Source organism: Lutjanus erythropterus, chromosome 8 (assembly GCF_056507025.1).
Source record: "Lutjanus erythropterus isolate fLutEry1 chromosome 8, fLutEry1.hap2, whole genome shotgun sequence".
NCBI lineage: Eukaryota > Metazoa > Chordata > Actinopteri > Lutjaniformes > Lutjanidae > Lutjanus > Lutjanus erythropterus.
This window is the reverse complement of record NC_139324.1, coordinates 16,716,698-16,738,686: the sequence shown is the minus strand read 5'-3', so window position 1 is coordinate 16,738,686 and position 21,989 is coordinate 16,716,698. Positions and strand designations below refer to the sequence as shown.

General features: G+C 39.4%; 2 protein-coding genes across 2 annotated transcripts in view; both read right to left on the bottom strand.

Moving 5' to 3' along the window:
* Window positions 1-223: 223 nt before the first annotated feature.
* LOC146322664 (RCC1 and BTB domain-containing protein 1-like) lies at window positions 224-15,562 on the bottom strand. Its single transcript, XM_084724707.1, has 12 exons — window positions 15,410-15,562; window positions 12,518-12,735; window positions 11,150-11,300; window positions 10,901-11,067; window positions 9,059-9,217; window positions 8,862-8,969; window positions 6,908-7,050; window positions 6,629-6,819; window positions 4,249-4,375; window positions 3,206-3,357; window positions 2,978-3,108; window positions 224-1,446 (listed from the first exon to the last, which is right to left on the bottom strand). Exons 2-12 carry the CDS (start codon window positions 12,641-12,643, stop codon window positions 1,306-1,308), a joined length of 1,596 nt encoding a protein of 531 aa, XP_084580833.1. The 5' UTR covers window positions 12,644-12,735; window positions 15,410-15,562; the 3' UTR covers window positions 224-1,305.
* Window positions 15,563-19,027: 3,465 nt separating this feature from the next.
* The window catches only part of kpna3 (karyopherin alpha 3 (importin alpha 4)), a 30,978-nt gene continuing 28,016 nt past the window's right edge, over window positions 19,028-21,989 (bottom strand). The window contains exon 17 of the mRNA XM_084724706.1: window positions 19,028-21,931. Within this exon, the coding sequence (XP_084580832.1) occupies window positions 21,836-21,931 (96 nt within the window). The 3' untranslated portion in view covers window positions 19,028-21,835. The remainder of the gene's footprint in view (window positions 21,932-21,989) is intronic.

The window sequence follows — 21,989 nt, the reverse complement described above, 5'->3', positions numbered from 1 at the left end:
AGCTAAGCAATGTACTTTAAACAGGGTAAGCAGGAAAACATTTTGGCCACTTAACAAGGACCATCTCAAAAAAGATTTAGTAGGTGTGTAACGATTCACTTGTGCATCCGATGCATCAGACTTTAATGTGTAAGACATGAGGAAATGGATGTCTTACAGCAAATTAAAGCATGGAAAATATTCCACATATATTCTACACTTAAACTGACAGATTTTAGGTGGCTAAAATATGTTTTGCTGCTGACCCTGTCCACATCAGTTCACTGTTTATCTTCCATGATGGTGCTCCTCTCTGCTTCTCCAAACTGTCTACTGTCGGAAATACACAGACTATAGATACGTCCCTTATACAACCCCAATCCAAAAAATCCTAATTATCCCTTTAATGGCTTAATAATACATTTGTTTCAGCTGGCAAAAAGGCAAGTTTAACTGCCACTTAACACCAACTGAAATGTTTTGTGCGATAAAAATAGACAAACTAAAGAAGCTTTTTGTGTTATGGATTTGTAGCTACACTAAATAACACTTTCTAGCCTGGAATCCACAAATGTTTCTAACAGATGATCATTTTCACATTCGTAACAGTTTAAGACTGAATCTCACTTGTAACCTGAGTTCCCCTCCTTGAGACATCTTCCAACTTTGCAGCTGTGAAAGTCACCAAGACTAACAATTTCTGACCTAAACAGTTTGACCCTAAACAGACTTGATAACGGCTTGAATCTGAATTCTTGTCATGTCAATGTCATCTGCAAGTGCAAACAGCTTCATACCACAACCTGAAAACCACGATTCCGGATGGCACATCCAAACTATGATGCGGTCTTCTAGTAAATAGGAACAGTTATTATTTATTTAAAATGTTTTAAAAATAAGTGCAAACACTAAAGAAGTAACTTGGTCAATTAAACAGAACCATAGAAAAAGTTAAGTGATATCAGGTGACTGGCAAAAATTGTTAAAGTTCATAAAAACTACAACACCAGTGTGCCTCGATGCATTTCAGCTCCTGCTTTACACAACGTGTGTAAATGAACAGGCAGTCAGGCACTGTGGCAAACAGCTACTGTAACTGGACTGTGTAGTGCTACCTGTCAGCTCCGCCTCGTCATTTCAGTGGAATACACTGGTTCTAGTCTGGAATGAGATGAATAACAGATTGATGGTGATGATCTCAAGACTTCCGGTGTGTGTGACTACCCATCAGTGACGGTACAACAACCTGACTGGGAGCGATGAAGTCCACTGAGAAGTCACTTCCAGTGTCGCTGCGTCTGTGTCTGTAATCGTCCGGGTTTGAGGTCAGTTTCTGAAGGCTCCACAGCGACTGGCCCGACATATGAAATCCTTGAGCAGGTTGCCATCAATCTGCCAGAAAGCAGCAGTCTGGGTCACTTCAGTCAGGTGATTCACACAGAACTTAAAGCAGAACTCTTCCAGGTCCTGAATAACAAAAATATGCACACAAATCAGTAAACGGTTGTAAACGGCTTTATGCTGATCAGATGTTATTAAAGAGATGAATGAGATATTTTAACAACTCTTAGTCCAGCAAAGTGCACAGTCACTGCTTTTTCCACAAAATATGGCTCTGTGTAGTATTTTGGTGCCAGGTGCAGTGTAAAGGTTGTCAGAAGTATCGATACTTTTCCAAAACGACATGTTTAAAACTATAAAGTATCAATTGATTGTACAACCTAAATTCCAAAAAAGTTGGGACATTGTGTGTAAAACATAAATAAAAGCAGAATGCAATGATTTGCAAACACTTCATCTTCAACATCTTGTGTTCAATTGAATACAGTATAAAGATCAGATATTTAACGTTCAAACTGATACTTACTTTTTTAATATAAATAAATTTATACTAAATTTGATGCCTGCAACATGTTGCAAAAAAGGCTGGGACAAAAACAGTACAAGACTGGGAAAGTTGTGGAACAGAAAATGCAAAATACAATAATGAAGACCCCAGATAAAAACTTCAACAATTAGTGTCCTCGCTTCCCAAAAGAAAAGGTGACGTGTCACAGTGGTAAACATGCCCCTGTCCCAACTTTTCTGAAACATGTTGCAGGCATCAAATTCAGAATGAGTGTATATTTACAAAAAAACAAAACAAAACAATGAATGATCTATGTGCTCAATCAAGTCCTCAGTTCAGTTCATCTGGCAGCAAAACCAGCAGTCTTCAGTGAGTTTTCTGTACCAGCACTGTGTGTAGTTTATTAATTTAAGAGAAGAAAACTCTTGCCTAGGACTTTTTTTTCTGTGGGATCAAAATCAGTATTGCATATATTTTTTTTATAATTCTGGTACTAGTGGAAATTTGAGTCTTGGGGCTCTGTCTCGGAACAACTGTCTGCAGTGTAACACAAATCTGATGATTTTTTTTCAACAAGAACAACAGAATTTTTGGAGAAAATGTGCAACATTGGCACAATAATGCTTAAAAAAAATTAACAAACAATTAAACACTTGCCAACTAATAGATGTGTTTAAATCAGCATTAAAAATTAAATTTTCATATGAATAAACAGAATAATCAGTCTGCACTGATGTTCATACTGGCTGTTAGGAAATCCCTTCATGAAGCTCCCTCAGTTTAAGTGATGGGAAACAAAAACCACACTTACTAAAATAAAAATGAAATCCTGCTTTCCGTTTCTCCAGAGAACATTTTGTTGTTGACTTGTGGAGGATGGATGGTAAGAGAACAAGGTAATTTAGTACTTAAACGACTGTAACTTTGGAAGGCATCCACTTGTTTTAGCTGACGCAGGCTGCTTGTTACATTAGCATCAGATAAACTTTGAACATGGACGGGGAATTTTGTCTGTTCAGTGCATTGACCACCCATTTTTTTTAAAGACTGGCTTTAAAAATTAATATTGTTATCCACCTCCAGCTGATCTCTCCTGATTGAAATAAATACAAACAGATGATGGCTGGTAGACAGGTGGTGAGGACTGACCTCTGCATCATAGCGCACAGCAGCAGACAGCAGGGAGAAGGCGTTGTCAACGGTGATCCCCCTCTTTATAATATGCTGACACAGACGCTTCAGGCGGTTCTCACAGTATGACGTGGCCAGGTCCAGCAGCCCTGACAGAGCAGAGACAGTAACCCTCTAAGTATCATCGACTAACACACACAGACAATGTCAGCACAGATGGGGCTGTGATGTGTGTGTTGTGCTGACCAATAGCGTCTTCAGGAGGAAGCTCCACGTTGTCTGTGTAAAGGAACTCGAGGAAGGAGCGGTACACGGGGTAGGAGAACTGGTCTATCTCAATCACCTCCTTCATGTCTTCATTCCAGTGCGACTGGAACATGGATCTGAAGTGTTCACACCTGTTCACAACAAGAGATACAGTGTTTTTATAAAGGCGGCTAACTAAGACTACAGAGGTTGATGGAAGGGGATTAAATGTCATCACGCCAAACACTCAGCACTTTTTCCTTTTGAGAAGATAACTTTAATACTGTGAAAACAATTTTTCAGAACAATCTACAAAACAACTGATTCCTACTCTAGAATCTTTCAGTTGAACATAATTTACAAAATTACTGCCACAAAAAAAAAGAACTTTAAATACACTTTAAAGACAAAAATGGTACTTTTTGCCTCAGTAATAAACTGAGACTGTTTCATACCAAGTTAAAAACTCCTTGTGGTAGCTTTAAGTTGTTTATAAAATACAGTGCAAAGCCTGTTTCTTTTGGGAATGATTTGTTTTAGTGAGGAGTGGGACCTGTCATACGTATATTTCAGTTTCTAAATCAAAAAAATGTTTTCTGTTTATTTATGTTTCTTGTATTTTGTCTGATTGTCTTTTTTCTTTTTCGCGAGGTTATACTGAATGTCTTCATATTGTTGTCGTGAGTGTTATGTTCATTATGTGCCTTTATTAGATAAAGTGGTGGTGATGTGAAGTCCTGTGACCACGACGTGGTTAGTTTATAAACTAATGTTAGCTTTATACTTCTGGCAATTGTACACTGACAATTCACACTTAAAAATATCAGAAAAGTGGTGTTTGTGAAGATCACCTCACTAAGTACTAAGTATCAAACTTTTGTTTTCCACAGAGCTTATTTTCTGCACAAATCCAAAATCTCATCCTTTTTGTGGAAGGAACCAGAGCGACGCTAACGTCCGAGTTGGCCTACAAAACTACGTCATCCCTGCAGCACGCTGTAGTATCAGGACTTAAATGACAGCTGCGAGATGAAATCCCTGACCTGATTTTGAGGACCGCTTTGTGTACGTAGATATATTTGCCATCAACGCAGAACTTGAGGTCAGCTGTCTCTGGATTGTCAAACTCTTTCTTCAGAGACTGAGCCACAGTCAAGAAGTCGTCGTGCTCTGGAGGGAGAAAACACACCCACACACATGCATCAAGCTCCAGAGGGTAAAAAAAACTACAACTGAAACAAGAGGGACCACATTTTTTAAAGTCATTTTGATGAGGCTCTCTTTTATTTGGTGCCAATTATAGGTCAAATTGACACAGTGCTTAAATTCTATACTGTCATTCCAAGACTCCAATATTTGATTTCAGTTGTTTAATTATTTCAATGAAACGCTAGGCTAGTCTTCAGTCAGTGCACATCAGACATCAAACATGTGCAGGTAAGCATGTAATTCAACATACAGTATTGAAAGAATGTACTTTCCAAATCTAAATGTTTTCAACCAAACACATTTTGAAAAAAATCACAGGTGTAAATAAAACAATGAATGATGGCTTCCTGGTGCACTTAATAGAAAAGAAGCATCATTAATGTTATTAGTAACACTTGTGCTTTTCCTATGATGACAAGGAAAAAATGTCCCAAAAAGGCCTGTACATAACAAATAAGAAATATTAAGTGAGGTTGAAATGAAGTAGTTCATGAAACCTTCAAGAAAATGTCAGTTAATTATTAGAGACTCTTATTAACAAACAATGGACTCATATATACAGTGATTTTTTTACACAGACAAGAAGACTATTAGTGACTGGGCCACCACACAGGTGGGTGGGGGGGACAAGACCTGCAGTGGCAAACATCTGCAGCCCAACCAATGTTTTGTATGTTTTATACTATTAACTCTAAATTATTTACCACTGCTATATACTTTTCAACATAAGTTATAGACATCATCACGAGTTTTGCTTATCTTTGATTTAAATATTAATTCAAATTCTTTGCATTGGCTCTTTTGTTTTGTTCCTTTCTTTTCTGGCTACTAGTAGCAATAAACAAAGTTCCTGTGTCTCCTCACACTCCACGCAGGCGGAGATTTTGAATAAACAAACTCACATGCGTGACATGTTGGCTACATTAGCTTTTTTTTATCTTCTCGCTGCTGGCTTCTCCGGAGGTTAATCACTCCACAGATCTGTGTCTCGGCTCTGTGCCTTGCTTGTAGGTCTAAGGGAGGTAAACACATTCTGTATTGTTTGATGTCTGATCATAAAGACACAGGCCACAGAGTGAATCTGCCTTCTAAAGGCATCCTTGTCTTTGTGCTATTTGTTATGCTGTTCAATTCCTTCCTATTTCATTCTGCCACTCTGTGAGAGAGGAGAGGCTGTGTCAGGTGGAAGGCCTCCGCATGAAGAACGCAGTAGCCATGAACACAAAAAGGCAAAGGAGCAAGCTCCCACCCCCCAGGAGATGGAGAATTTACAAGCTGAAATAGAGCAGAAATAGAAATAGAGGTGCTGGCTCCATCTCCACAACCCACCCCTTGGGTAGTTGCCTGGGATTCTGATGAGGATGGGGATAATGAAATGTCAACAAGGGCAGTATTCATCTCCCAAACCGTCAGGGGCTGAGACTCAACAGCAGTCGTCAGCTCGTAGCCAAGGGGTCTCCTTTAAGCTGATCACTGGGTTCTCCTAGAGGCTCCCAGGTGGCCATTGAGGACTGTGGTTCTCTACACACCTCTGTGTTGGACAGGGATCTCTGACACATTCTAGTGAGAATGGACCCCTGTCCCAGATACGGTCCACATGGCTGTTCTCTCTCTTAACTAAAGAATTCATGATCGACGACACAGGTTTTAGACTGTTCATGTAAGCAGACAACATGGCCTTAGTTGGCCTTTGTCAGAAAACAGATCCTTTAGGTGAAGCAGCCTATCATCAACATTTACAGCTGCATTACTACATGATATTGATATCAGTATAAAGTAAATGTGACGTAAGGTTGTCAAAAGTATTAGTACTTAAATACTTTTTCAATACCAAATGTTTAACAACACAACTAACATTCAATGTCATCGAAAGTATTGAAGCTATAAAAAAAAAAGAAATTATTTAAGTGCTCATTCAAGATGTCAGTTCTAGAGCTGCAACAATTCATCAATTAATGGAGTCTTTATTGTCCTTCCTGAAATTTGGCTTGCATCATAGAAAAACCAGAAAGTGTTTAAGTGACTTTTTCTGTAGCAGCACTCTGTGCTTATATTTTTTAAAAAAGGAAAAAAACAGATTTTATGTGGCTAATAATCTTTTAATTCTTTCTACTCTAGTATAGTTAAAAAGTTTAGACTGGCTTTGGAATATTGTCATCAGTAACTTATTTTAGGTTAATGGACTCAAACATCCCTGTTGCAGTCATTACTTACCCATGGAAAGAAGCCTCCACATGACTGAGGGGGTGGCGAAGCAGGCGAAGACATCGTCGGTGCAGGTAAAGTGTGTGAGGTGAGGGAGGACTATAGACTGGCCCCTGCACTGGCCCCACATGTACACCTGACCACTCTGGGTCTTAGCAGCTGATGTGTGTGTGGAGTGACAGGCAGCGATTTCCACAATCCTGTCAAAGAAGCCGGAGCAGAGGAGTGAGCAGTGTAGAAAACAGTGAGCGGAGGGTTCATCAGATCTGTGGGGACGGTGTCGCTCACCTCTCTTTCTCAGTCATGATCTGAACTGGGCTCAGCTGATTGCTTTTGTTGCCGGTGCCCAGTTGTCCGTATGTGTTGGCACCCCAAGCGTAAAGCAACCCCTCGTCTGTCAGCGCCAGGGAGTGGGCGTAGCCTGACACAATCTGAAGAGTAAAAAAACTTTTGAGAATCATCCCAACAATTAAATCACATCTTCACCCATTTCCAAAAATGTCTCCAAATAGTATGACTGACATTGCATCTCTAATAAGTTTCAAGAGAACTGACACCAAAGTCTGAAGCACCAATGTTCCACAGTGATGAAATGACCCTCTCTTCTTTTTTAGTTAGGGTTAGGGTTTAGACCAAAAGGAAAAATGATACATCACTGAACTTAAGCTCTGCTCTGGTTTCTGCTCACAGTGACTTTTTTTATGAACAAACCAAGTTTCACAGACCGACAGGTAAACAATACTCGTCGACTGGACAGTTTTGGACATTGTCAGCCTGCATCATCAGGACATGATCAGGACTGACATTGGGAAAATCAAATTCTGGTGAGTGACAGAAGTTTATGCAGCATTTAAATGCTTCTGATGTGCATTATTATGTTCTTTGGTGTCTTAAAGAGCTCACAGAGTAATTGTTTTAGGCATTATCAATATTAATAGACTGCAAAACATTTGCATGTTATGAGTAATGACTAACAGGTGGAGAATATTTCATGCAATTTTATTTGGTAGAAACTCAGCTGAAAACTAAGCTGCATGGTGTAAAGTCCTCTGTAATGCACTTAAATCATGTGTGAAACCAGTTTCATGCAACAGCCAATCAAAACACTGATAATGTGTCAGATGATGACACCAAACTTTGATGACAACTTATTTTATCTGATTAATTTAAACTCAACAACACCGCATAAGTTGAACAAAATAATAAAACAGAAAATGTTCTTTTGGATGTTTTCAAAAGGAGATTATTCTCATAGAATTCATGCAAGGTTGGTAACGTTGTCGTCAAACAAATGTGAACGAGGCAAAGTTTGCTTAGAGGCAAGTTTGTTAGCAGGTCACCAACGTTACTGCTAGCATAGTTATAGCTATGCTTTATTAAGTTTTGATGATAATCAGAGCTGTTGTCTTAAATACCAACAAATGTCAAGTTACAATTTCATAATGCCAGAATGTGGCAACAAAGAGCATTTTATGTATGAGTATATGAATAAGCATTAATTCAGTGATAGTTCTCTTTTTTTTCTTTGGAACAACCGTTATGAAACCAAGTAGCAGCCAGTGCCAGAAGAAAATGGGATACAACACATCCAATGCGAGTGATGTGAAATAAGATCATAGATGTAAATGTAGTTACAATGACTCTTTCCATGTGATCTAATCTAGTGAGAAAACAATAAAATGGATGAAAAAAAACAGTCTAGCCAGCTAATTATGGTAAAATTAACTGTCAAATCATGTTGCATGAGATTGTTTCTCAAATTTTTAACTGTCAAGTTGCATAAAAATTGTTTCATGCAATACAACTAGTTGTATGGAGGTTTCAGCATGTAAAACCAGCCTAATGACATGAAGGGCTTATTACTGTGGGACCACTGTCACACACTTTTATGGACAAAGTACACAGAGTATGAACAGCAGTTCTAACAGCGTTTGTACATGGCTTATAAGACTGATTCCTGAACATATTTCATGATGAGCACACAGATTTATTTGTAGTTTAGCTTTTGAAATTGAAAATCTTGTGGTTGGTTTGTTTGCTTTCACACCACAAAGGAACCATACCAGAGTCTACTTGGAACTGGACCAAGTCCCACATTTTCAGACTGTCTCGGTCTGTTTGTTTGGTCCACACCAGTGTCGGTTTTAACCAAACCAAATGGACCAAGTATGAATGCTGCCTTAGTGTACTGAAAGGTTCATTGAAGTATGTTTTTCTGTAAGTAGAGTGTGTACTCTCACACCTGTTGCACACATAACCCTTGCAGAGCGACAAGGCGACAGGGAGTCAGCTGGTTCCCATTATTTCCAAGTCCAAGTTGTCCATTCCCATTGTAGCCCCAACCATATACCTGCAGAGACAAGAAGACAGCATGGATGTTGTGGTGTCTGGAGATGGATAACAAGCTGTTTATAGCTCCAGCATGAATGTAACAGTCACCTCTCCATTGTCCACTACTGCCAGAGATGAGGTCTGACCACAGACGATACTGACAGCCACTTTGTTCTGCAGGCAGCTGGACACTCTGCGGGGTGTGGGCTGGTTCGCTGTGGACCCTGAACCCACCTGACCACAGTTGTTGTAGCCCCATGCGTACACCTGACAGACAGCAGTGAAGCACAAACATTCAGATGATGGAGAGAGGGAACTCTTTGGCTCCAGATTTTTCTACAGTTAAGCCCCCCCCCCCCCCCCCCCCCCTCAAAAAAAAAAAAAAATCTTTTTCTTGGCCAGCACCAGTTGCCAGGCAACCAGCAGAAAATTTCGAGGTCCAGGCCAAAAAAACAGTCCGGTTAGCTAAGTTAGCTGGCAACTGGTGGTGGCTTCGTATTTACTGTACAGACATGAATGTTGTTTTAATATTACCATCTAACTCTATTACTTCCACACATCTTAATTAAACTCTTTTTGTGAATACAAAATGTTCTTAGGGAACCAGCAGGAAACACAGTGCTACATGTTGGAGCAGAGTATGTTTGAAGCACAATAGTTTCCTTAAGGCTGAGCTTAGTTTTCTAAAGCCCTTTTTAAACAGAGATACTGCTCGTAATACTGCTGCAAAGAAGGCTCAACATTATGCAGACTTTTTTTTTACACTTAACCAAACAGCACTGGCATAATAAGACTCCAGTGTGTGGTTTCAGACAGCATGCTGGCATTACAGAAGCAAAAGAGGCATGATGTGTACAGCAGACTCCAGTCAGCATGAATTAAATGAAAGATTTGTATGTATTCCTGGATAAATGGGATTTAAAGGGAGTTAAAGGGACAGTTTGGATTAATTGGTGTGGGGTAGTGTGAGGTACCAATAGTCACTGTGTGACAACAGCAATGTGCTACTGTCGACAGGTTCTGCAACAAACTGACTGAAATTAACTAATTACAGATACTGTTGTCAATACAGTTGAATAAAAATAGACCTTTTCTATTTGAATTGTGCACCCATACCTGAAGGTACTCTGAGGGTAGTTTTATAAGTTAAATATATTTAAGTATAAATAAGTTAAATATTCTTTACATGTTAAATAATTGACAACTAATTCTAGAAATGTACATTGACAGAATAAAGAATAAATAAAAATAAAATAAATACCTTAATAAACATCAGTACTGTTCAGTATCAGTCAGTTGCTTAATATTTTAATTCTGCCAGTCAATCAAGGGGCAGGTAATTAAATTAAAAAAACATATCTTCTCAGCATTGACGCCTGCCAGAGAGCTCCTCTTGTCCTCATAAATGTTCCTTGTTAAGAAATTAAATCTTTTTCTGCATTAAATGTTCTGTAAGAATATTTTCCACACATACATATCAGAAAATCGTCTACTATAGGCAATACACTGACTATCGATAAATACCTCATACCCACATTAAATATTGTCAAACTATCCCTTTAAAGTGCTCTCTTTGATGATCTGCCTGTTTATGTGTGTGTCTGCTCATCTCTGTCTCGCTCTCTGCTTGGATGCAGCTGACTGACTGACTGAACAGGTGATTTAAAAAACACACAATCACAAACAAGTTCATGCATTTTATACAGATCAGCGAGGCAGAATAATGGCAAACATTCCCTCCTTGAACAAGTTGTGTAAAAGGGGCTTAAGTGTTCAGCACAGGGGGGATCAATCCCTGCTGTGAATAAACTTAGGGCCCTGACATGGTGTGTATGACTAAACACTACCTTTGACCAAAGCTGAATCACCTGCGTCATTAGAAAAGGTTTCAAACAGATTTCCATTTTGCTGTCTTTATAATTCCTTCCTTTAGTTTCACCAGACACTCACCTCTCCTGAGTCAGTCAGAGCCATTGAGTGGTGAGAGCCGCAGGCCACCTCTGTGACCTTCTTATTGAGCAGGTTGGCAGACACGAGCACCGGAGCTACTCCTTGATTGGTTGTCCCATTGCCCAGCTGGCTGTAACCGTTATGGCCCCAGGCAAAGAGCTCTCCATCTGAAACACAGAAAGATTAGTCACTATGCAGCACTTTTTAATCCAGAAGAGGAGGATTAAATGTTTTTGTGCAGCTAGCTACCCTCTGTGGCCAGCAGAACGTGGGGTCCGCTGCCGTAGCTCAGGCTGACCACCTTCCTCCCACTCAGGAAGTCCACCTTCTTCGGTACAATGGTGCTCTGGCTGTCCCCTGTTCCCAGGCAGTTACTGCAGTTCAACCCAAACACATACACCTGTGTAGTGTGGACAGAGACATGAGGGACACAGGAGAATGTGTAATGTGGATCAGTGATAAGCAGGGCTAAGCAGAGACGGGGCCCAATCAGCCGAGTAGGTAACAGGTCACATTCCAGACACACAAGCATCAACACAAGCATCAACACAAGCATCAACACAAGTGATGACTGATAAGAGCTGCAGCTGTAGGTCTGGTGCCACCAACCTTCCTTTGCTTCACACGGAGCTCAGTACCGACAGGACAGGAGCATTGGCCTACGGTTTATTTTGATATTTACTTTAAATGTACCAAAAGTTCTTACACGTTTCAACACAGCTGCCGGTGGTAATCATTACTCAAGGAAAACTTTACTCACGATTTAAGAGTAGTTTGAAGTGGGGTTTTATAAGGCACTTATTGATTGTCAGCACATTACTTACACCAGATGGCAGTTGACACACCCTCAGTTTAAGGAAGAAGCAGGAGTACTGTTGTGGACAGGGTCAGCACCAAAACCATATTTTAGCCACTTAAGAAACGTCCAAAAAAATCTATTTAAGTGCAACTATATCTAGAATATTTTCACCACTTTACTTTGCCTGCTTTTCTGTGGGGAAACCGCTGCTGTATATGCAAAATATGTGTCTCTCCAAACCAACCAGACTTCATTGGTGAAATCAGTCACTTTACCTCACAGGATAAGAGAGTTGTTCCCATGTTCTTCTATGCAAAATGTTTCTGCAAAAGGAGTCTGGCTGAGCGAGAGTGATATTTCAGTTATCTAACAGCAGTTTCCAGCTGAAAAGGCTGTCTGGAAACAAGGTTAATCATTGAAAAACTTCACTAATTAGCTTCCGTGCTGGTATTCCTCTCTGTTTCTCCAAACTATCTTTAAGTAGAAAATACTGGTGGGTCCCCCGGCTTGGCATGCTTTACTTCTCTGGTTGAGTGAACTTGAATTTTAAACTGGCATGAATCAAAACTAGTAGATGCTTTCAATGCAGGAACTTAATCTAAAAACCCACAATATGCTGAACAGAATTACAGTAAAGTAGACAAGATTTGTAGTTTAATGGGTAAAAAATTTAAAACCATTGGGTTGTCGAAGCATTAGCTGCACACAGCAGTGAACTTCTCAAAGCAACCCTGGACGCTTACATCACCTATAAAGGTCAGCAGTGACGTCCCTTTCATGATTACCTCCACACCCCTGTTTTCCCTATGACCTCTCACCTCGTCATCGCTGGTGATGTAGATGGCTTCATTAGCAGACATCCCAAACACGCACGCTTTCCGTATTGCTGAGAGCTCCTGGGGCCCCATCAGGCTGAACAGGGGCCATTTGGTTACGTCCACCATGATGCACTCGCTGCAGGTCTGTACGATGGATGGACCTCAATCCAAAGACATTGCAGGGGACAGGGGCAGGGGGACAGTGTGGGTGGGCAAAGCTACCAGTAATGAAAATATACACAGTCAGGGAGTATCAAAGACATTTGTCAACCTAGCTCTTTAAGTCAAAACACATTAATACAGTAATCAGAGTTAGGAGCTTAATATTTACACAGTGATATCTATTTTGACCTTGGGGAAAAAGCATTTTACATCAAAGTCAAAGAGTACTGTCTTTTTAAAACTTGTAAATGCTTAAATACTTTGAGTCAAAATGGCTTTGCACTCATACAGTGATGTTCAGCTTAATAAGAAAAACTTCCCACGCCTGATCTCACTGAGGAGATTAGAGTAACTGTGATGTGGTGTAACAATTGCTCAAACAAATCAGGGCCACTATGTATAAAGCTCCTTAGAGTATAATTTTAGTTTTAAGTGTGTCAAAAATTCTAAGAGTGATATAGCCTAATTTGTTTGGTGGGTGGATAGACATTCTTCAGAGGTGAGACTTGTTCTCAGCTTCCAAATTATTCAAGAGAGCTTTATAAGTTTCCTGTCCCAGTTAAAGGGTCACCAGCATTGGCTAGGTTACAGTTACAGATGCAGAGGACATACACTTAAAGGGATAGTTGACTCAAAAGTGAAAATTCTGTCAATATCTATCGACGTGCAAGTGGCATGTCAGGACTTTAGGAGGCTTGGATAAGGCCTGACAAGCAGTATAAAGGCATTTTATGTTTTTTTGCAGTTGTTTTTTTACATTTGAAAACTGGTCACCCTTCACTTAGATTGTTTGGGAGATTCTGCAGTTTTCCAGTGAAACTCCAGCAGTGTTTGCAGACTAACAAAATAAACCCAACGCTCAGTCGGCATGAGGGTGAGTAGATAATGACTGCATCTGCAAGCTCTTGGCTAAATGCCATAAAATACAACACATAAAGAAAAAAAATCTGAGAACTATTTTTTTAAACTCATGGTACAATGTTTAGCACTACTCATAAGTACATGTCTAAGCAGTGAGACAAGCAGGACTTTTAAATTAAAACTAACTGAAACAATATTGTGGTCTTACAAAATTAACTGAAATAAAACAGGCCAACAAATATTCAAGGAATCTCTTCAGTTTTTAGTCTTTGACAATTCAGTCAAATTTGTATGACTGGGTTGTCATGACTGTGAGTCAGCTGCTTTCACAAAGTGCTGTATTTGTATTATATTCTGTTCTATTCTGAACTTTTTAAATCTTGCAAAAAAAAACCCCACAAACAATCTAAAGCAAACACTGAAATTGCTAAAAGCTAAACTAAAACTAAACATCTGTAATAAGGCCCAACCAATGCTGGATTTTTGGTGGTCGCTGCCAATAACTATATTAAGGAGCAAAAATAAATCTGATACAGATTTATCTGCTGATCTTGCACTGATCCCTCAAATGTGCTTATCAAACACTTGTGACAAAAATGTGTAATGGAGTCAGGATATTTTACAGTGTAACAGAAAACTTCATTGCCCAAAATGATATCAGCACATTTAAACAGTCATGTTCACTAGTGTTTTTGATAATTTTAAACACACACACACACACACACACACACACACACACACACACACACACATATGAAACTATAAATAAAACCAAGCTCCATTATGTTCTGCCAAAAAAAAAAAAGATATAGATGGATGGTTGTGATTTGCCAATGCTGACTGATAATATCAGCTGATCAATTTATCTGTCTGGCTCTAACTGTCTGACTCTACTAACGAGTACTTTTGTAGTTGTTTAATTGGTTGATTAATTTCTTGACTAATAGTTGTTTGTTTTAAAATAACAGAAAAGGGTGAAAAATGCAATCAGTGCTCCACAAAGCTCAAGATGACATTCTCGAAGCCCAAATATTCACATTTGAGAAGCTGAAATCAGAGAATTTTTACTTTTATTCTTAAAAAAAAAGTCAAAATGGATTAATCTATTATCAAAATAATTGGCAGTTAGTTTAATAATTGATTAATCATTGCAGCTGTACCAGTTTTTAAACAATTTAAACTTAAACAGATAATCCACCCTCAGATTAACTGAGACTAAACTGAACTGAGAATTGAAAAATGAAACACACATAAAAACTGATGAAAAATACAAAACTATAATAATTCTGGTTCTGACTTCCAGTGAGACACTTAATCTTTGTAGACATTACTGTTAACTTTACTGTCATACATAAACAATCTGCTTTAGGGTGGATTTTCCACTTTCTGTTGAAACCATAGACAGACTGTTTCTGCTCCACTGAACCTGTTATTAGTGAAAACAGCTTATGAACCCAGAGGACCTAAAAGTTTCTTCATAAATGAACTTTAGTGTTGAAAGTCTTGGTCATATAGGTTTTATGTGTTGTAATAACGTTGCTAAACAAACAGCGATCACAGCCTGTGTATTAACGTGGTGCATTAAACACCCAGCAAGCATGAAGCACTTGACTGTTAGCCTAAATACAAACAGTCGGCGTTAGTTAACCAGCTGGCTTATGGTTTCCATTGTTACAAACGCATTATTCAGCACACTGTCCAGCTGACACAACACAGCAACGTGAACAGAGTCGGTACTAGACTGATCCGTTTGGAAAGTCCTTCTAATCTAAGCTAACACGTTCTAACACGTTTAGCCTGGAGGTAAAAAGCGTTCAAACAACTTCAAACCCGACAGAAGAATAACGTTAACGTTTCCGTCGGACTCACCTGTTAAACTGGTCTGGTTCTGGTGTCGGTGACGGTTCTGACTGACGGGTTGAACATGACACACGGCCCGGTGGTGGCGGGATGTCTGTTGTCACTGCTCTGCCACACTCAGCTGCTCCCACCGAGGCTTATTTCCGGAAGTGAAGGGAAAATAAAGATCACGTGATTAAAAGACCAAACTAATCGATCGCAGAGCGTGGAGTTCAGACTGAAGCGATTACTCTGAACCCAGTTTATGAAACTGAAAAAGGACGACAGTCAGTGAAAACAGTGGTTTGACAAATAATTATATACATAAATTAATTAATTAATGAAAAAAAAACCTTAGTTTGGACATTCATAACACTGAAAGAATAAGTCATACGAACCCATTGTATCTCGAATAAAAGTACAAAGAATTATATTACTAGTGTGGTATAAGATTTTTTTTCATCTGGTTTGAATTCTTTTATATGTCAGGCATTGTGTGCATTCAAAAAGTCTTTTATTTTTTGTAGAGGACTATTCTAGTGGTAACTACATTTTAATTATTTGAATTGACTTAAAAGAAATTTTATATTTATATTTAGTGAAAGATGCATGTTCTAATATAAAAGTATGTTGGCACAGACAAACAAGGTGCTTATATTAGGCAATTGTAAAGAGTTACAATTATGGTAGCTATCAACACATATATCAACATAGTTGTTCATGTTAATTTATAACCAGTAATGTAGAGATAAAAATTGATGTTAGTTTAAATTCACAATAAACCTCAGACAGCAGGAAAAAATACTGCACACTCAAAATGTAACTTTCATACAAAAATTAAGAAACTTCTGCCTAAGTGAAATGCTTGTGCAGAGTAAAGCATTGGCTTTATTACAACTGTCCCCTGTCACAATTGACCCCTGTCTCCTCTGCATCTCACAATCTTCCCCAACAGTTTCAATAGAAAAGTCAATAGAAGCTTCTATAGTGCACTGCAGGCTTCAGATATAAAATTTCAACACCACAGAACCAGCTGTATTTTTGGAGAAGGTTACCATTTATATGCATTTATTCATGTAGTATTATTATTGTTAATAATAGTTTAATAAAATATTGTCCTCTGAGGAGAAAAATCCTCACCTTTATGCAGCTCAGTCTATATATTGACGAACAATTTGTGACATTTATGTTTTTGTATTAATGCAGCAGGATCATTTACATCAGTGTCACTCTGACAGTTTATATCAGTGAGGATGTTTAAGACAACAGCAGACAGCAAACTGAACACCGACACACACCGAGGAGATGAAGAGGAGAGACAGAGTTTGGACTCTTCATCATGACTTACAGTAATGAAATGCAGTGACAAACGTTTTGTGGAGGAGACAAGCGTCTGTCAGTCTGGACTTCACCTCGCTGTTGTGAAGTAATTAAGTATTTAAAAGTACACAAATCAGACTTGGAGTAAAAAATCATGCATCACAGAATTGTACAGTAACATTATGATTCATGATCATAAAAAGTTTTTATATCAAGTGGGCACATCTGTCCATATCCACTCTCTCTCTCTCTCTCTCTGCTGTGGGTCAGCCTGATTTTCACTTTTACCTGCAGCTCAATCAGCACTCTCTCATCTCCTTCCTCATATACTTCTGTTTCTTTGCATTGAGCCAGTTGCCTAAACAGACAAGCCTGTTTACATTGTCATTTGAGAGAAGCTCACATCTACTGTGTGCTGATTTATTTCCAGCTGCTGATTCAAAGTACGGGTTGGGCCAATATAACAGAACCTGCGTTAATCATGAGTCAAAAAAGTTAATGGCGTTAAAATGAATTTGCATTAATGTGTTAACTTTGACAGCCCTAGTTACAAGACATATCAGGAGCAAATTAAGCAGTAAACACTATGTCTGAGCATTTCTTGCAGTGAGCAAGGGCAATCTAAAAAAAAAAGATTCAGTCAGGCTGGGTATATGACATCATTAATGGAAGGAACCAATCCTGTTAATTGAGGGGTGGTGCTATACATATAATTAGCAGCAATGCCCACAGGAGAAGCCAGATGTAGCTAGTCATTGTGATTAGTTAGCAAAACCGAGGAGAAGCCAGGTGCAGTTACTGAGGAGTCAGGGTGGGAGTCGGGGTATGTGTGGAGAGGGCAGGGATTATTTGCATATTCATATTCAAGATTCACTGAACACTAAACGAAGGCAAGGTGTAGATGTATATGTAAGCCATTTTAACAAGGTTAATGAACTAATTTGGCAAAAAACCATATCAGACATAATTTATTACTTGCTCACCCTAAATCTCAGTTTAAAATGTGTACGTGTAAAGCAGGATTTTATGACATCACAAGTAGCCTGGAAGCAAATCATGATTCAATATGTAACTTATGTCACATGTCCACTGCATGGTACGGCTCAAATCAGTGTCAATCTACTTGCTTTTTTGGCATCACCTCTGTTGAGGTTTCATGGAAATGTAGCCAATATTAAAATGTGATGTGAAAACAACTGATTGGTCACAAGTGTAACATGGGATTTGCTACACAGAAACCAAAGCTACCATTTTAAACAGGTAGTTTAACCATATGGACACAATATATGGAAATAAACCGGCGAGAAATGGAAGAGACTGTGGCCTCGACCTTGTTGGAGACCCTGATTGAGGTTGATAAGTTTTTGGTAACTTTTAGCTCTGAAATCTTTCACAAGCTGACAACAATATAACATTTTTTTCTCTTTTTAGCTAGCAAAAATTGCAATGTTTTGTAAGGTAAAGCAAGCACACCAATTTGTACTTTCAGGTGTTTATACACAAATGAAAACACAAGAATATTTGCATATAAATAAACTTGGATTTTTCAATGACAATGACATCCCTAATTTTTACTCAGACTTCAGAAACAGGGCGTGAAGATTAGGTACAAGTGTAGGAGTAGTCAGTTTAAATCGTATTGCTTACCCCCCCCCCCCTCAAAATGTTAACTCTAGGAAATCTGGTTCAGACTCCACAGGAAACTCAAATTTAGGCCAAGTTAATCATTGCCCTCGAGTCACCAACACACATACCTTTCCTCACTCAGTGACTTGTTTTGTAACTGTGCCACTTACAAAACATACATGTTTGTCACACGATGACCTATTTTTTAAGTGTCCATTGCAACCTAAGTTTTTGGCACCAACAACCTCTATATCTGCTTTGGCCTGGCGTCGCCTCTGCAGCAAGAGTATGATAAGCCTGTGTGCAGTCACAAAACCTCACAAACATCACGTGAAGGTAGATAGAGACCGAGATCCATGAGCAGCAATTGACCGCCATCCTATTGTTTAGTTGCTGTCCTGTCAATCTCACCTGTAACGTAAAGGATGTACCACAGAAGAAAAACGGCTGGAGTGAGAAACTTTTTAATTTCTGTTTGACTAGATATGATGGTCAATTTGCTCTTACCCACAGAGAGGAAGTGATGTAAGTCATCAGGAGCATAAAAATCATGACCTCAGGGGAAGAAAAAAGCGTTTCTCTCTCGCACAAAACAAAAAACATTTTAACCCATCCCTGTTAAAAAGCTTCTGGCACAATCACTCTCATACAACTTAAAATTAACAGCTACTGTATGTGTGAATCACAACACTTGCAAGCACGGAGGATCCAACGGCTAAACAGCAAGTTTATTTTGGTTAGGATCAGAAACACAGATCATGTCCTGAGGGTGAGATGAGAGGAGATGAGATCAAAATCCCCTGACTGAAATATGGCAAGATGGTTTTGCGGTGTTCGGGAGGGGAGGAGGAGGGGGAGTAATGAGTGGGAGAAATGACGATGTGTTACAATGTTCAGTGAGACTGGAGGAGGAGGGGGGGGGGGGGCAGTTACTCTCAACAGCAGAGAGCAGCATTGACCATTCCCGTGGCAAACTCCAACAGCAGGGAGACCACATATGTATTACTGTAGCCACATCTCCCATTTCAAAGAATCTTTTCTATTCAATAAAACCTAGTTATAGTTGAAATGAAAAAACAAAAGGCACAATGATTTTCAACTCATTCTTGTCTTTAATATGCACAAGAGTTGAAAGCATCAATGAGCCACCTTAAAGAGAGGAATTCAATCTAAAATTTATAAAAAGATATAAACAATCAGAGGCCAAAACGCTGTCTGTTGCTTTTCTCCTATTATTTTTATTTAAAACAACTTTTCATTAGCAAGTAAAAATCTTGCAACAAACATAAGCTTGTATCCAATTCAGATACAAGGCAACGAAATTGTAAATCTTTAAAGTGGCTCGGTCTAGTCTGCTAGTTCATGACTGTACACCCTCTCTATAGTTTTTGTTCAGTAATAAACAGCTAGTCCCAAAAACAAGCCAGGGCTGCTCATAACAACCCCACCCAATATTTAAAACCCCAGTGTAACCCTCCCCTTACCCTACCCTACCCACCCTCACCCCCAACTCTGACCCCCTCTCAGTAGTTAGCAGCCAACCAGAGGATCATAACATCTTCGAGACCAGGGTTTAGGGTCGGGTTCAGTTTCTGACACCTTGAACCCGCACCCACATACCAACTGGGACATGGGACGGTACATTTTTAAACAGCCCGTCACCACTACGAAGAGAGAGAAAAAAAAAAAACCCCAACAGCCTGTTCCAATTTATCAGCATGTCATCACAATACATATGCAAGTCAAAAATAAAAACAGAAATGTTGCTTCAACAAAAAGGAAAAAAACCCTCCCCAGCCATCTTTGACAGTAAGGTTATCGTCCATCCAATGACTGTCAGCTGCAGCAGCTTTGTACAGGCTTTATGTAAATATATTCATATATTCATTAGACGGCAAAGGAGAGATAAACATCACATTTTTTTGTACAATTATTCAAATTGAGTGATGACATGTGACCTCTTCATTGAAAGTAGTTTAAGTACTGTGAAAGTCAGGACCTGTACTCGTTATATAAGTCTAGTCTCAGATGAGTATAGGTCCCTTTCTGCAGGCAGACATCGATATGCCCCTCAGACGTGTGCATAAGACTGAAGAAAAGGAAAAAAAATAAAAACAAAGACATATGGAAGCTCCACAGACTCAACCAGAAGAAGTTGAAACCTAAAGTATTTGTTTGAAGAAGAGAATTTTAAAAGAATTAAAATAAGCTTAAGGTCAGATAAGCAATTCAGGTTGATTTTTGAGCTCGACTTTTGTTTTTTTGTTTAACCTCCCCCTTATTTTCCAAGTTTCACATTAAAGGGGAGTCCCCAAGCAAACAGTTCACTGGATCACAGGACGTGACTGAGCTCCTGCTGCAAAAATAGACGTCCTGTGTGTGTGTGTATGTGGGGGGAGGGGCAATAAACGCTACAGCTGACATGTTCCTCTTCTCTTAAAAGTCTCTGCACCTTCACCTTAAAAGGTGCTTCCTCACCTGACAGGTATTCACATCCGTAAAAACACAAAACTGTTGTCGCTCTGCTGAATCAGAAGCAGGCAGTTAGCAGGTCTTACAGTTGTATGTATTGAACAAAAAAGAGAATTATGGCATTTTCTTCACATTTGATGATTTTTTTTAAAACAAACGTTTAAGTTTGATAATTCGACAGAAGTCACGTTTAAAAAAGTGACGTCATTGAGTCAGAAGTCCCGTCAGTCAGTTTGCCACGGAGTCCTCTTTTCGCCTCAAGAGCCCTTTCGCCCCTCCACCTGCCCCAGGGACTCTCCTGGGAAGGCAGCGGGGTCCGTGGTTAATCATGGCTTAGCTCTGGGATTAACTCTTTAAACTGGGTGAGAGAGGGTTTATTGGGGTGCCCGGCCATCGGGAATCCATGTGACTTGAGTGTGTTGATGTGTGTATGTTAGTGTGCGTGCATGTGGGTGAAGTAACACCAGAGGACAATCCAGGGGAGGGAAAGCACAAAAATAAACCACAAACAAACAGCAGTATTTTCTTCCCCATAAGTGATATGATGGCTTCTAACAGAAATATGCACACAAATCCTAAGTGTCAAAAAGTGTGTATACGTTTGTGACTGTAAATGTGCTTGTGTTTTTGTCTTTATGAAGACTTGACATTTGGCAATTTAAATCTTGCCACGAAGGCCCTTTCTTCCTTCTGGTTTTATTTTTGTGTGATATTTAGAAGCACTGGCAGAGAAGACTGGCAATCCTCCTGATGCAAGGTTGCCAGATGGTGGTGGTGCCCGTTGAATGACCAGGACTCCTATGTAGGGTTGCCGTGTTCGATGAAGGATGACCGTTTGAAAAGAAAAAAAAAAAAAAAAAAAAACACCCCGCAGTGCAGAGGCGGGGGTGGGTAAATCCTTCAGTGGTGAGTTTCCATGTTGAAGTGAGGCTAAGTAAATCCTTCGGTACCAGGTTGCCAGGTTGGAGAAGAGATGGATGAATGTCTGGGGTGATTACAGAGTACCCGTGCAGCTGGCTGAATCAAACATCCTGGCTTTTAGAAATTAAACTCCTTCGTTTGCATGTTAGAAGCTGGATCAAAGTTGAAGGTCCCTTGGGTGGTGTCAGGGATCAAGTTGGGATCCTCATCGATCTGAAAGGGACAGATGTTGCGAGATCACAGCAGTGTTAAGGTTGTTAATTGAGCAGGG

Coding starts and splice junctions, on each gene's coding strand:
- LOC146322664 (XM_084724707.1), bottom strand. CDS start 12,643: ATGGTGGACGTAACCAAATGGCCCCTGTTCAGCCTGATGGGGCCCCAG. Junction 4,376..6,628: donor GTGGAGGCTTCTTTCCATGG/GTAAGTAATGAC, acceptor TTCTCCCTCCAG/AGCACGACGACTTCTTGACT. Junction 3,358..4,248: donor AAAGCGGTCCTCAAAATCAG/GTCAGGGATTTC, acceptor TGTTGTGAACAG/GTGTGAACACTTCAGATCCA.